A 15,186-nucleotide genomic window follows, 5' to 3' on the forward strand; every position below is an offset into this window, starting at 1 on the left:
TGGAGGCTAAACTGCCAGGAAATGCCAGAAGATATTTGATGGTTGATCCTTCAAAGACTTCTGAAGGGCGTGAGAGAAGTTGTACCTTGGTAATGAAAATGTGGGTTTAATCTCATTGCCCTTGTCCATATTAGGAAGTGTGGGACTGGGTAACTATAAAGACAGAAGTGATCATGGTGGTCATCTGGTCTGACCAGTTTTTTGTTACTGAAATATTTGCTTCCAGTTTTACTATACCAATGATGTATAAAAACAAAATTTTTAATTTAAAACCTTTATTTTCTGATTCTCTAAACTGTTAACCAGGATTGTGGCCCAACCAAAAGGAATTGAGGGAAGACTACAGTGTGCTAGCTGTGACTTGAAATGACATGGATTGCAGTCTTCCAGGCAAGAATAGGCAAGCAATTGGTACTCTCTAAAACAAAAAATATTTATTTGGAAGTGAATGGTTAAGGGAAATAATAGATATAGATAGAATAAGGTTTATAGTAAAAATAATAGTGGTGGCAAACTAAAGCAAAGCAGTAATAAAGTGGCACAGCAAATCAGGTACAATAATCTAATTTTGCTTACTCTTCTATAACGTATAACAATATCATATAATTCACTTAACTAAATATTCAGTACTAAATTCTTAACATTGAACATCCAGTAAGTGCTGATCAGGCAATTTGTAGATGGGTAGAAAAAGATCTCATTCAAATCACAGGCATCTGGCTGTGACTGACTGGCAAAATCCATACTCTTGAATAATAATAAGCAAACTTATATTCCTCTCGTCAAGTTCCCTCTGATTCATCATTTGGTCCTTCTCTGTCAGTAAGTGCTGATTGCTTCAACTGGCTCTGCTCCTGTAGAAGCTTGGTTGTTTCTAAGGAAGCTGTTGCTGTGGAGACCTTAGAATTTTATGGTTGCTGCTGCTGGTCCTTTTACTGTTCTTGGCAGGGAGCTGCTTCTTTGCATGATTCTGCTTTTGCTTTTCAGATGGCTCCTGTACAGATGTCTGCTTTGTTGAAAGTGCCTTGCAGTGTCTTTCTCCCTCAATGTCCCCATCCTCCTAGCTGTCATCTTTATATACAGTTTTGTGGCTCATTTATACAATTTCATTGTAATTCACCCAGTTAGCTTTCAGTGATTATCATATGCTAATTTGTTAGAGACAAGTGAAAAATCAAGCTCAGCCAATCATCTTCTAGGAATTAGCCAATGTTAATGAGTCACATGCACAAGAAGCTCCAACTTTCTCAAAGGGCTCAGTGTATCCCTATGGTTTTTTAGGTGATGTCTGCATGAACCCTAGCTACTTCCTGTTGGGAAACCCAATGTATTTCTGTGGACTTCAGCATGTCTTTGTGGAATTTTGCTGCATCATTCCCCATGGAAGTGGAATTGATCATTTCGTCATGAGAACTGAAATTTTTACATCATAGGTGTTGTACCCCAATTATTTTTAGAGATTACATCTTTGGCAGTAAAACATACATGCTGTTACTGGATTTTTTTTAACTTAAACTACAGGGTGCACATCTTCAGTCCAGCACTGTCGAGACCTGACCACTGCCAAATGAGAGAATTTGTCAGATCACGGGAGGCTGATATTGTCTAACAGCATTACCAACACTTTTACTCCTTTCTGGGCTCTTAAAAGATATTTGGGGATAAATAAGAGGTGAATAACAGCACAGAATACTGACAGCCAGGACTGGTGGCTGAAGTGCAAACAAACTTGATGGGATCACAGGACAGTAGACCACACCCATAAGAGGTCCTCCAGCTAACTAAAATCATGCCAGATTACAGGTGTTGCTGTATGAGAGAGCTCCGGATTAGAGAAGTTTAACCTGTATTTATTTTTTTTATTGAATTAATCTTTATTCTTAAAACAAAATACTGTTCTAAGCATTTCAAAGGAGCCTGACACTATCACCACTCTTTTTATGTCCAAATACAGTTATGATTTTGGCTAATTTAAACCTTTTTTGTGGTTTTCAGTAAGCCTTTAATGCATGTCAAAAAACAAGCAAAAATATCTCTTTACCTTCACAACACTGGCTGTAGCCTTTCCATGGTTCAGTTTCTGTTTGAACTAGTGCATATGTTTTAGAAAACTATATGATCTAAATTTTTAAACTTCTAGTGATTTGTTGTGGAGAATCCACAGCTATTGTTGGTAAATAGTTCCAAAAAATTATTGCCCTCACTGTTGTAAAAGTGCTCCTAATTTTGAGTCTGAATTTGTCTAGCTTGCACTTTTAACCATTAGACCTTTCTTGTCTGTTAAATTCAAGACCCTCTTACAAATTGCTCTTCCTCGTTTAATTATAATTTATCTCTTGGGTAAACTAAATAGAGCATGCTTGTTCAATCTTTCTAAGTTAAGTTTTCCAATCTTGTGGTATTTCTCATTGCTCTTCTCTGAATTCTTACATTTTTCAGCATCTTTCTTGAATTTTGGATACTAGAACTAGACACAGTATTCTAGTAGCAATCACACCAGTGACAGTTACAGGGGTCATTTACCTCTCTGCTCTTACTCAGTATTCCTCTCTTTATACATCCAAAGATGGTTTAACCCTTTTGATGACAGTATGTTGATAGGAGGTCAGGTTATGCTAATTATCTGCCATAACCCTCAAGTCTTTTTCATAGTTTCTGCTTCCCAGGATAATCTCCCATCCTATAAGGATGACCTGCATTCTTAGTTTTTGATGACTTAACATTGATTATTTTAAAATTCATATTGTTTGCTTGCATCCATTTTACCAAATAATTGAGGTAACTATCAGTGACTACTTTATTTTCCATGTCCTCAGCCCCTGTTATCTGCATACTTCATCAATGATGACTTTCTTCCTGGTCATTGGTCAAAATAGTGAATAGTTATTAAGCTAGAACTTGCCATGAAGTAATTTCTAGTGATGTGATTTCGATCCCTTGAATAAAATTTAAGATCTAGTAAGAAGTGGTGAACCTTTTTATGGTGCAACTTATATTTTACAATTACGTGAGAATTGGCTTTGGAAGCATGAAACAAAACCTATTGTTTTGTTTTGTTTTTTTTTTTTTTTTTAAACTTGGATCCCATGTCTTTTAAGGTGTGGCCTAGAACTTTGAAGTAATGAAAACTAAATTGAGATAAAGGGATCGTTTTGAGTGTAAGCACTTGGCTGGAATTTAGATAATTTGAAGTAATTCTTAGCTCTGCTAAAGAGTTTCTTGTGTTGCCTTGGGCAAATGGCTTAATCAGTTTGTGCATCATATTCCTGCCTGTAAAAAATGAAACTTTTTCCTTTTTCCAACTCTTCTGTCTCTTCTACCTAAACCATATTATCCCTTTTGGGAGACACTTTCTATGTGCATATGTCCTGTGCCTGACAGTGTCCTCTTGGGGACTTGAGGATCTATTGTAATATAAATGTGTGTTGCTCGCAGTGTTGCTATGGACTTTGCATTTGTAATTCTATAATTTTGTTCTTAGGTAAAGCAATTTTCTGATAGTTAACTTCAAATAAAAATCTTTGTCAGTTCTAATCGTTCATATCCAATACTTCTATACAATTAATACGAGAGCTAATTTTGGAGCTTTTCCTAGGAACTTTCCTTTGTTTTTCTCTTTCTGGGTGGAATAGTTCCACATCTTTTGGGGTTGTTGATTCAGCTTCCATAAGCTGTTGTGTTTTCTTTGTGGTATATTTTAAAAGGGAAATGATAGAATATGAAATGGCAAATTTTAAGAACACGCTATAAAGGAAAAAAAAAATTAAATTGAAATTAATACTTGTATTGAATCTGCCCAGAATTTATAGCAAAAGGTTGAATTCCCGAAAATCTTAGGTGAGCCACAATGACAAGATTAAGGAAAAGAGATGTTTAAAAAGTAGTGATTAGTCACTATGGTGACAAATGTCTTATGGCAGCGAGTCAGTCATCTATATATAAACTAAAGTACTTGTAAATTAGAACTCCTCCCCTAGATCTGGCTGTCTTCAAAAATATGCCTTTTACATCAAAATTAGTGACACTGATGTTAAAGGAAGTCTATTTTTGTACAGTGTTCTCATATTTTTTGGCAAAATGTTTTATCTTTTTGGAGGGGAGAGTGAAGTGTCACACAGAATAGTTTGTGGTGTGTTTTTTTTTTTTTTTTTTTTTTTTTTTTTGTTCTAATTGGCAATTTAGTGGCCATACCTGAATGATGCAGTGGATATATGGATTTTTTTGGAGTTGAATTTTAATTTTTAAACTTCTGTTTAAATTCAACACTTCAGTTTCTCCATAGAGCAGTGGTGGCCAAACTTTTCCTGTCTTACCCCTTCTGCCACCAGTCATGGCATCTGTCCACACTCCCTCTCTATTATGGCACACTTGTTTGAGCAGAGGAGCTTGTGCTGAAGGTGGAGCTAGGAGCTGAAGTGGGGATCGGGGAGGAGCTCGGACTGGAGAAGGAGCTGGCATGGGCATGGAGAGAGAAGGAGGGCAGACAAATGGCTAGAGTGGAGCTGCAGGTGAGTGGTATCCCCCACCCTCTCCCATGGGTGACTGGCCCAGACCTTGCAGTGCTTCTCCCAGACTTCATTCTCTGCTCCCTATAGGAGGTGTGCCCCTTGGTTTGGGGACCACTGACATAGAAGAATAATATTCATAAGAGGCACAGCATTATTGTTGAGCATGCTGTTGGGGAGAAGAGAACTGTGTCTCGGGCCACGCTTTTCTCAGTCTTTCATTTTTCTATTAGATTTACAGGGATCTTACATAGTACTTTAACACTGTTCAAGATGCTTGGGAATCATTCTTCTACAGTTTGGCTGCCATTTTCCAATTCTGCTCATTTTTTTGCTTGTTGAATAAAGTTTATACTATCCAGCTTGATAGAATCAGGAACCCCAGGGCTTTCAAGCATAGAACCTACATTTGGAGTTCATTCTGTTGGCTTATGAGGCATTTGAGTTTTGCAGTTATATTTGTGGCACCTTTGCTATTGAGCAGTCTTACTGGCTCACATTTAGTCTGTTAGGGAGCAACCTACAGGGTTTGAGTATTTTTATTTTAATTTTTTACTCATGGAAAAAATATAAAACTGCAGACTGCTGTTACACAAAAATGTTGGTTGCGTAGTAAGATGTTAATAGTTTATGACCACTCAGGTATTCTTTTCAAATGTTTTACTCTTAAACATTACTTTTTTGTGTTTTGTAGCAACAGTAACCTTGATTTTTAAGAGAATAGGGCTGGTTTGGATAAGTTGGTTTAGGTTTTCCATGTGCTTTAGCTACATAGCAAATTACCTTATTTGACTTGCTAATCTAAGTCTTAGTGCAGTCTCCAGGTGAGAAACAAGCTAGACCTTTGGAGTAACCTTTTCGTTCTTTAAGTTTGGAGACATGGACAATTTATTCTTCATATGGTTAATTACAGTTAGGTTCTATACTGTTTGTGGATCAGCATGTGAGGGAGGCAGAGCTGCAGCTCCTAGAACCAGTGATAAGAGGGTATGTGAAGATTCAGTTCCTTTTTAATCAACTATATATGCATCCATCTTTGCCTGCCTGTTGGTGCTACATTTGTTCAAGAACTCTCTTAAACAGTAAAAGCTATGATCACAAAACTTGGTATGCAGCTTCCTCATACCATAACTTAAACCAGGGCCAGGGTTCATTTGTACCTGGACAGGGCAAAATGTCTGAATTCCAGGATTTCTCAGAACATGGGATGAGAGGGACATTAGCAAGTGGGATGACATACTCCAGATTCACCCCTGGGGGGGTAGCAAGTGCAGGGAACAGTGATTTTTTTTTTCTGGGTGACCACTTGGTGCAGCCGCAGCAAGAAAACAGTAGCCATGTGGAGATGGAGCTCCTGATCCTAGCAGCCTATGGGTGGGTAACTCCCCACCCCTGTGTACCTTGCAGGGGGAGCCCTGCTGCTCCATCACAACCTCACAACCCCCAATTGTTAGGAACAGGAAACTATGCCTAGCATTCACCACCACACATTAAGTGTGTTGTGCTGTTATTTAGCTGTAATTTACCCCTAAATGTCTTCTAAGAGCCCAGTAAGCAGTGGAAGTGTTGGTAATGCTGCTAGACCATGGTTTCCCAAACTGGGGGGTCGACCCAGCCCCCTCCCATCATTCTCCCCACCCAAAGAAAAAAAAATTTGCTTCTAGCTCTCAGCCCCTGCCATTTTATGTGGGCAACCCAGTGCAGCCGCTATAAAAAGCAGGCAGTTGGTGAAGACCCACATGGAGCTGTGTGCCTCCTGCCGAAAGGAGTGAGGGGGTTGGGGAGGGAAGGGGAAGGAATAGAAGGATGGGGTTAGATGGGGACTGGGGGTACCTGGCTTTGGGAGAGGGGAGGGGCTTGGGTGGCTGGCTGTGGCATTGCAGGGCTTGGGCTGGTGGGCAGGTGGCTGGCCCCGGCAGTGCGTAGCTCAGTCAGCTTGTACAGGTGGGTGAGTAGCTGGCGTGGGCAACTCTGGCGGTTGGCATGGGGCTCAGGCAGCTGGGCTGCACCAGGCATCTGCAAGGGGCCAAGAAAAAAAACTGTGTGCTTATTTTTCACTTCAAATAACATTTTTATATCAAGGTTTTGTGTTTATTTTAAATTGCAAATTTAATTTTTTGTTAAAAGAGAGTTTGGATGATGGTAAAGAAGAGGTAGGGGGCATGAGGGTTTCTCAAAAAATAAAAAGGGGGGGCATGATGCTGAAAAGTTTGGGAGCCACGGTGCTAGACGGTATTGACCTCCCGTGGTCTGGCAAATTCTCTCATCCAGCACTGGTTAGGTCCCAAGAGAGCCAGATTAGAAAGGGCAAATAAAACCCACTGAATCCATCCCTTAGGAGGCAAGCTGACTGCATGTTAGTCTCATGAAAGAAGGATCACAGCCAGGCTGATCGTAAAGTGCAGTCAGGATTTTGGGTGAGCATTGTACTACAGGACCTTAGTATCCTGTTAAGTCTAGACTAGAATGCATGTCATTTGCTTTTTATATAATTTGTTTCCAGTGTTTTAACTTGCATCTACTTTGCTCTGTGAGCTTTACATTTATACTTGATTTTGCTATAAACATCTTGAAGTACTTTGTGTTAAGCAGAGTGATGATCTGAGGTGAGACTGCTAATTATGGGTGTATTCTTCTTTTGGGAGCAGCAGATTTGTGAATATTGGACTAAGGGTTGCATGGTCCATGGAGACACTTGGCAAACTCAGAGATTGGAGTGTGCTTGTCACTAACCTGTAAAATAACAGTGGGGTGGAGGAGAATGCTTGTTACCTATAGCTTGCAGTGTTAGGGGACTGATCCACAATGGGATCAAACAAGGCTTCCTCACATCAAGGACATGTGGTAGGGAGGCATCTCACAACTGGTGCCTCCAGGAAGCATCACGATAGCTAGTGGGGTCTAAAAGGTAAGTCTTGGATTACTGCTTCATTATAGTACTGTTTTATTATCTGCAAACCTTCAGAGCTAGAGCTTGTATAAAAGTTTTTGAGGTTTCAAAAATGGTGCTTTTTTTCAATTTCAACCAGTTTTACTCTGGAGGTGAGGTGAGTGGGGACTTAAATTATTAATTATAGGAGTTTACCATTTAATGGAATTCCATTAAATTGCCAGACAATTTTTGATGAAACATTTAAACTTACTTGGAATTACAAATAGCTGTGTTTTTGGAGCCCTTGTCTTTTAGTTTGTGTATGAAGAGTTTGTGCAAGAATATTTCAGATATCCTTGGAATTGTGTATGAAAGTTTGTGTAGCTCAAGAAGCTCAACTAACAATCTGTGTTACTTTAGGCTGTTCATTCTGATCTGAGAAGTCAAGTATTGACATGTTAATGAAGTGTTTCTCTACTTTGTTTTTTTTTAGGATTTAATTACTTTCTGCTTTTTACAGATACATCCCTTTCCTGCTCCAGTAAGCTAATAAAACATCTTCAAAGAGTCTGTAGGCAACTGGAGCAGAGGTTGTAGAAAGTAGTTCTGAAAGTAAGGGCTTGTCTATACCACTCCTATTGTGCAATCGCGGCCCTACATTTACCTGCTGCTCCCTCTCCTGCTCAGCACAATTTGAGTGCCATGAATTGGTTGACTTGAACCCCATCCCTGCTCCTAGTCTCTCCCAGAGCTGCACATCTGAGCTCTGGGGTCAGGACGCAAATCAGCCGATTCACAGCATTCCAGAAGTGCTTGGAGAAAGGGAAGGAGCAGGCATGGGCTGCAGTTGGATTGAAAGATGGGGATGAGTCTGGGCAGGGATCTGACATCGTAAAGTAAATGTAAATTTTTAAAATTGTTTGAAGTTGATGACCTTTATTACTATTGGAATGATTAAAGCATTTCTACTAGTTTTAAAATATTCAGCATGCCATGTATGAAGGTATTTAATCTTACTCTTGAGGTCATGGTTAGTCCACATGACTGATTTCAGTCTTGAAGCCCACTGAGATGATGGAGGGCCACTTATACAGCCCACTCATTAGCCTGGGTTTCCCATCATTGTCCTTTAGTGTAGTTACATACCGAGTTAAAGTCTGATCAGTGCTTTCTTTTAAAAAATAAAAAAAGGCTTTCAGAGAAAAAGACAAATTTGGATAAGGTTTCATGCTTGAACATTAGATGACTGAGTGGGGTGAAAAGAGGTTGAGTGTGAGTGGGAAGAGAAGGAACAGTTAGAAAAATGCATATTCCTCCAGACAGTTTAAATTCACTCCTCTTCCTAATTTGGAGACTCATTTAGCCGCTCCCTTCATGGGAATCTAGGATGGGCAGAGATAAAATTCCCTTTCCTCCCTATCCAGCCAGACAGGAAAATAATCCCTACAAATTTCTCCCATACAATGTGACATTATGTATATGCAGATTAGATATAGTCCTCTGGCTTCTAGCAAATTGCTCCTGTTCATTGAACTAGGATAGTGGTTGTCAACCATAGGTATGTGTACACAGATGGCTTCTGGGGTTGCATAAACTCATCTAGCTATTTGCCTAGTTTTACAACATGTACATAAAAGCACTAGTGAAGTCAGTACAAACTAAAATTTAATTCAATTACTTGTGTATATTATAGGCCGAAATGCAAGTACAATATTATAAATCCAATTGATTTATAATTGTATGGTAAAAATGAGAAAATAAGCAATTTGTCAGTAACGTTGTGCTCTGATACTTTTATGTATTTTTTTGCTGGTTTTGTATGCAAGTAGTTTTTAAGTGAGGGGAAACTTGGAGGTGTACAACACAAATCAGATTCTTTAAAGAAATACTGTGGTCTGGAAGTGTTGAGAGCCACTGACCTGGAATGCAGTGGAACTTCCTTTACCCCGATTTGGGTTGTACTTTTTAAAAAAATAAACAGAAAAAAACCCTACCCTTCTTCCAATTAAATTACAAAACTAGTGGCTCTTTGGGAATGAAAAATAGTAACATCTAAACTTTACTCAGCAATTAAGTAGATTTTCAGGTAACGTTATTGGGAAAATAAAATTTTAATGTTCTTGAATGCTATTATCAGATGCTTTGAAAAAAGGATTATGTCAAAGAAGCATGATAAATGGGAATGCGTTGAGCTTGGGTGGATGTAAATCTGGTTTTAGTTAATATATTCAAATTATGTTCCAGAAAGAGACTAAGCCTAAACTTAATTTATTGCTTATACATAAATGGGAGTAGTTGCCAAGACGTAGGATGTTTCAAAGGAAAAAAGGGCAGGAACCTTGAGAGTTGAGCAGGAAATAATACTGTAATTCAGCCTTGGAAAAGACTTGAGGTTCTTTGCTAATCTCGCCAGGGTTAGCAGATAATAAAGTGGATAGCAGCTTCTGAATGAATGTGAACATGGGAGGAAGCAAGAATGGAGGCATAGCAGTACAGTTTTGAACTGAATATAAAGGCATCATGAGCTGATCTAGAATGTCATAGTGCTTTCTGTAGCACAAGAGGGAGCACTGGGAATATTGTGTACTGTTTATAGCTTTTGGATTCTAGCAGAAGGTCTGTGCCTGTATACTCCAGATTGTGGTTTAAAAGATAGAATGGAAAGCTACAGTAAAAGTTGTGGAGTATTTGAACTGTAAGGAAAGAACAGGAAGAGTAATGATTGGGAAGAAGGTTTTATATTCTAAATGTTTTGTGCACAAAGGTGCATGAAATGATCATTAAAATAAGCTTAAAATGCATTTTAGACCGAAGTAATTCTTTAATTTTCAGTCTAGATGTGATTTTTTTTTTTTTTTTTTTTTTTTTTTTTTTTTGTGGGAAGTCCTTCCCATTTTTATAATCTTAGATTGTTAGCCTGTTTCGTAGTTGTACTTTAGTTTCCTAACTGTGAATAGACCTTAGAATATTTTTCATTTCAGAGGATTCATACTCAGACTTTTTATTTATGCTGAAGTAGACAAGGGGCCTTATTAACCTTCATAGCATGAGAACAAGGCAAATTGAAATACAAAAAGTGATAACTAGTATTCAGTCTGCAATCAATGCCACCACCTAGCATATTGTATTTCTACTAATCAGAAGCGTGGTGGCTAGGCTATGCTAAACATCTTAAGTGATGTGGACATATACTCTTAAATCATTTACATGCTTTTGAAAATCCCACCCTTAGTAACCTATATATAGTCAGAGAAGTCTATCTTCAGGCCCATGTTTCCTAAAATACAGGTTCTACCTCACTTGTCCTGCACCCTCAGGACCTGAGTGGTCCCAGAGGAGGGGAATTCAGGCCAGCTGCCTGGAGGGGTCACCTCACAAGGCTGCCTGGCTCCCTCCATGTAGCAGGGATTGTTGCAGTTGAGGGGCTGCCAGTGGGGCTCAGTGCCCAGTGGGCTCCCAACCGTAGGGCTGTTGGGGTCCCCGTGGTTGTGGCTGCTGGTAGGGCTCCATACCTGAGCTGTGGTGTTGCCAAGATTCTCCTGGTCTCGCAGCTGCTGTCTGGTCCAGCAACATCCATTTTTCTGCCAGATGAGGTACGTTTGCTGAATGAGAGAGTGACAAATAAGTGAGTTTCAGCCTCTAGTATCTCTATTCTGCGTTAAGGAGTCTTGTCTCTTCTTTTTGGCCCTGTATCTGCTTCATGAGTCTTAATTTTTAGCCCAAGCTTTTCTTTTGACCATTACTGCCTTGTTGTACAACATGACTTATTTATATAATAGAACGCAAATTTCTCATGGATACGCTTAACAACTTTAGGTGTCGCTGTGTTAACTAAGATGACTGTGAATTTTAGCATAAATACTGCAGTAATGCTTGTTGGTAGTCCTTCTTTAACTGTTTGTGGCAGCCAGTAGATTAAACCACTAGCAGCAATAGTTTCTGTAGTAGCTATGCTTGAATTTATAGGACTAGTTATCAGATATTAGTGTGTGTTTAGAACACAACTAAAATTTAAGTATAGACATAATGTAAAATGGGAAAATGCCACATCCGTGAAACAGTATCTTGTGTTGGCAAATACAGTAAGGTCTCAACATTTGCATGTGGCACTTCCTCAGGGCTGTGGGGCCCCCATATTCACAAAAATCGACATTCTGAACATGGAACCCTCGCCAATGTTGCGACCCTGCTGTAAAAGTTTCTCCTTCCTAGCTTGTGTATTAATTTGACATAATTATACATTAGAATGGAATTTGCAGCTTCAGTTAAATCAAACTTAATTCTTGCAGTTAACTTAGTGCAATTTTTTTCTTAACAGTTCTATCTTCAAGACACTAAGAGTAGTAATGGTACCTTCATAAACAGTCAGAGATTGAGTAGAGGGTCGGAGGAAAGCCCACCATGTGAAATTCTGTCTGGTGACATCATCCAGTTTGGTGTAGATGTGACAGAGAACACGCGGAAAGGTAAGGGTACGGATCAACTTTTTTTATCTCTATTTTTAACTTCATTTGTAAAGTGTATTTATTGGAAATAGTGTATTACACAGAAAATTTTAATGGGTAAAAACAATTTTTAAATAGGTTGTGGTATTGTAGGGGAATCCAGGGTTTTCTGTGTGGTTTTCAAACGTTTCTACCTTCCTGAGAGGAGAATGGCACAGTATTGTCAAACAATAGGATGGTGCTGATGTGGATGGCAGTCTGCCTCAAGAATTTCTTGATGGCATAGTTTGAAAGTGATCCCATTAAAATACAATTCATCAAGGTCTTCATAGACTTACAAGTTACCTTCAGAGTATGATCTGAGTAAAGGTGATCCAAATGAACTCTGCTTTTTACCTCCATCCCAAATGTTTCTACTGTATATTTCCTGAGTTACTTTCTGAACTGAAGAATTTTTAGTTTTTTATGGTATAATAAAAGAAGCTTAAGCGCTAGTTTGGTGCTTTGAATAATGTATCTAAAAACCTACCCAACTTAATATTTTATCAAATGTCCTTCATTCCTGTGCAAACTTGATTTTGATGAGGAATCAGTGCTATGGATAAAAAATGAAATACCACTATGCATTACAGATTTGTCTGGAAATGGTTAGATTTACTGTGAGTAACTGCCACATATAGTGCATTCCAGGGGTATGTGGAATGAACTGTACCATAGAGTACACTCCACCACAAATAATGTGGGAATATTATATTTGGCAAAATTACTGATTACACTGAAAGAGAAGGTGCCAGAGTTTGCAGTATCTGGGTCCAATCAAAAGGCCATGGGAGTTAGTTGAAGAGAACACTTTGAACTTTCAGGTTATAAAAAGGCGAGTCTCAGTTACTTGGGCTGATATCTACAGTTCAAGTAAATTTATATAAAATTTTCTGGTGAATGCTGTCTAAGGAGATGTATGGCAAGAGTAAGTATTCTCATAGTTTTAAATTCCTTTTTCAAAATATCACAGTATCTCACACTGTATTGCGCTCCAGTCACTTTACAAATTCCATTTTGGTAAATTTAAGCTGTCCAAAAGATATGTTGTTGAAAAGAGCTCCCTATACAGTGATTGTGTACATAATTTTAAAAATAAATTCATGTGACACATTTATAAATAAACTTATGAATTTATATTTATGTAACCGTTGGATGAGGGGAGAAATTGGCATTCAGAACAGATACCTCTAATTCAGCATTTCCCAAACACAAAACACTTCTTGGCTTGGAATATATTGGTGGAATGCATACATGCTTGTCTGGTGGGTGGGAGGTGTTTTATACTGAAAAATTGCTGCATGTAATGCTCAAAAGTTGATTTGAGTGAAGTTTTTTTGATGTCTTGTTTTACAAAGAACAAAAAATAACGGATGAAATCATCTGACTGAACAGCTAATGTCCTTGTAGCAGGATGGTTAGAAATCCTATAATTAAATATAAAAATTAAAAAATTAAGTACAAACCAAAACCAAAGCCTTGGTAGAACAGCCAAAAGAAGAATGGTTAGTATCGTTCTTTTGCACAAAAAGAGAAAGGACAATGATGTTCAGAAAAGGACTGTCCTTCCTTAGAGCTTAAACATTTCTCTGAAAAAGTAATGGAAAAGGGATTAGATACAGAAAAATATTTTAAAATTTTGTGGTTTTATAAATTTATTTTTACAGAAAACTACTGGAAAATAAAAATAAACTTTTGACAGATTTTTTATTAAATTAGTATTTTTGCATCTTTCTGCATGGGTGCATAATTATACTATTATGAATGCTTTATAAATTAATATATTTACAATTCAAATACTATTCATATATCTCAGTATTTTTGATAAACAAAAACTTTCTTAGTTAATATTTTAGAAGGAAAGATATTGCTAGCATAGAAATTTTTTCACCAAATGCCATATGAAAGTAATGCCACTCTGCTAAAAACTAAATTCCATTCTGCTATCTATACAACACGGTACACAAACACAAGTCCTTTTAGCCTCCTGGGAATCAATTACTTGCTGATGATGTGCCTGTATGAGCAAAGAGTGGTACTTGTGCTTTTGAAAACCCTTGGACATTATACTAATATCATTATGGCCTGTTTTTATTATAAAGGCTATTGTATTTTAGTTAGCAGTTTTCCCAGTAGAGAAATCAAAGTCCATTTGGGTCTGGTTCATGCAACTAATTGTTAACATAAAAAAGGTAGTGCTGCCCTACAGGGTTATTGTGTAAGCACTTTTTCCTCAAATTTATAGCGTTGAGCAAGAGTCCCTGACATAGACCTGGGATGAGTTCTTTCAAGCTTTTTTTCTTTTATTGAAGAGGGTGACTTTGTTAGGTTGTATTACATTATTGGCAAGCCCCTAGGCAAGTTGTCAGTAACCTTGGGTGGTCAGCTCACCAAGTTAGTTCACTGTGGGCTGCAAGAGAATTTGCTGAGAGTGAGCATCAGCAGGCACAGCCCTCCACAGCTCTCAAAAGCTGTGGTTCGCTGCTCCTGATGGATGGGAATGCTGGACTATGCAACTGGGAGCTGAGATGAGTGGGGCTCATACCCGCTGATGCTCAGCATCAGCAAACTCTCATGGCCAGCCAGCCTGTTACTTTGATGGGATGAGAGCCAAATGTTGTCAACTTATGACCTAGGCCAAGTCACGCTTGCATGACTTAGTGCGTGTTTCTTTTGTTGTTCACTCTGTTAACATTTCTCTACATTTTGCTTTGTTTAGTGATGGCTTGGTTTCTGTTACAGTGATTGCTTACATTCCCAGTGAATTTCAAAACATGGCATGCATGTAATTTTTTTGTACCTGATAGTAGAAATCTTGTATAGGGGTTCTGAGAAATAATCCAGAAGTGATCCATGAAGTTTGTTACTCTCAATTACATGTTTAACAATAACCATTTCTTAAAATAACACACTCAATTTGAAATCAGGTCAATCCTGATTTCTGTTTTCAAAAATGGGGATTTACTTATAGCATAACTGTATTTTTATGAAAGGAAGCAATGGATATTCCTGTTTGTCCAATGAAACCTAGTCACTTAAAAAAAAGTTAAAAGTAGTTTTAGTTATATCTATCTCTGAATCTTACTGCCATTTTAAAAATTGTATTTCTCTTTTTAAAAAATAAGTTTTTTTTCCCTATATCCTGTGGTGCTAATGTGGAAGGAAGTAGGAAATAAATAGGAAAACTGATAAACATGATGTCAAAAGCATAAAATTGTCAAACTGAAATGAGAGAGAAACTTATTTTTAAAAGAATTTTCATTTATTTGAGCTACTGCTATTATACTATCAGGTAAGACGAAAAATCAAAGTATGACTTTCAAGG

At 38.0% G+C, this 15,186-nt stretch overlaps 1 protein-coding gene across 11 annotated transcripts in view; it reads left to right on the plus strand.

The window, feature by feature from the left end:
* SLMAP (sarcolemma associated protein) overlaps positions 1-15,186 on the plus strand; it is a 139,560-nt gene that overhangs the window by 45,204 nt on the left and 79,170 nt on the right. For 6 of the 11 annotated variants that reach the window (XM_075005895.1, XM_075005899.1, XM_075005896.1 and 3 more), the window contains exon 3: positions 11,696-11,843. In XM_075005895.1, the coding sequence (XP_074861996.1) occupies positions 11,696-11,843 (148 nt within the window). Of the gene's footprint in view, positions 1-11,695; positions 11,850-15,186 lie in introns of all 11 variants that reach the window. The other 5 variants (XM_075005893.1, XM_075005892.1, XM_075005887.1 and 2 more) reach the window with 1 other exon arrangement.

This window comes from Carettochelys insculpta, chromosome 11 (assembly GCF_033958435.1).
Source record: "Carettochelys insculpta isolate YL-2023 chromosome 11, ASM3395843v1, whole genome shotgun sequence".
NCBI classification, from domain to species: domain Eukaryota; kingdom Metazoa; phylum Chordata; order Testudines; family Carettochelyidae; genus Carettochelys; species Carettochelys insculpta.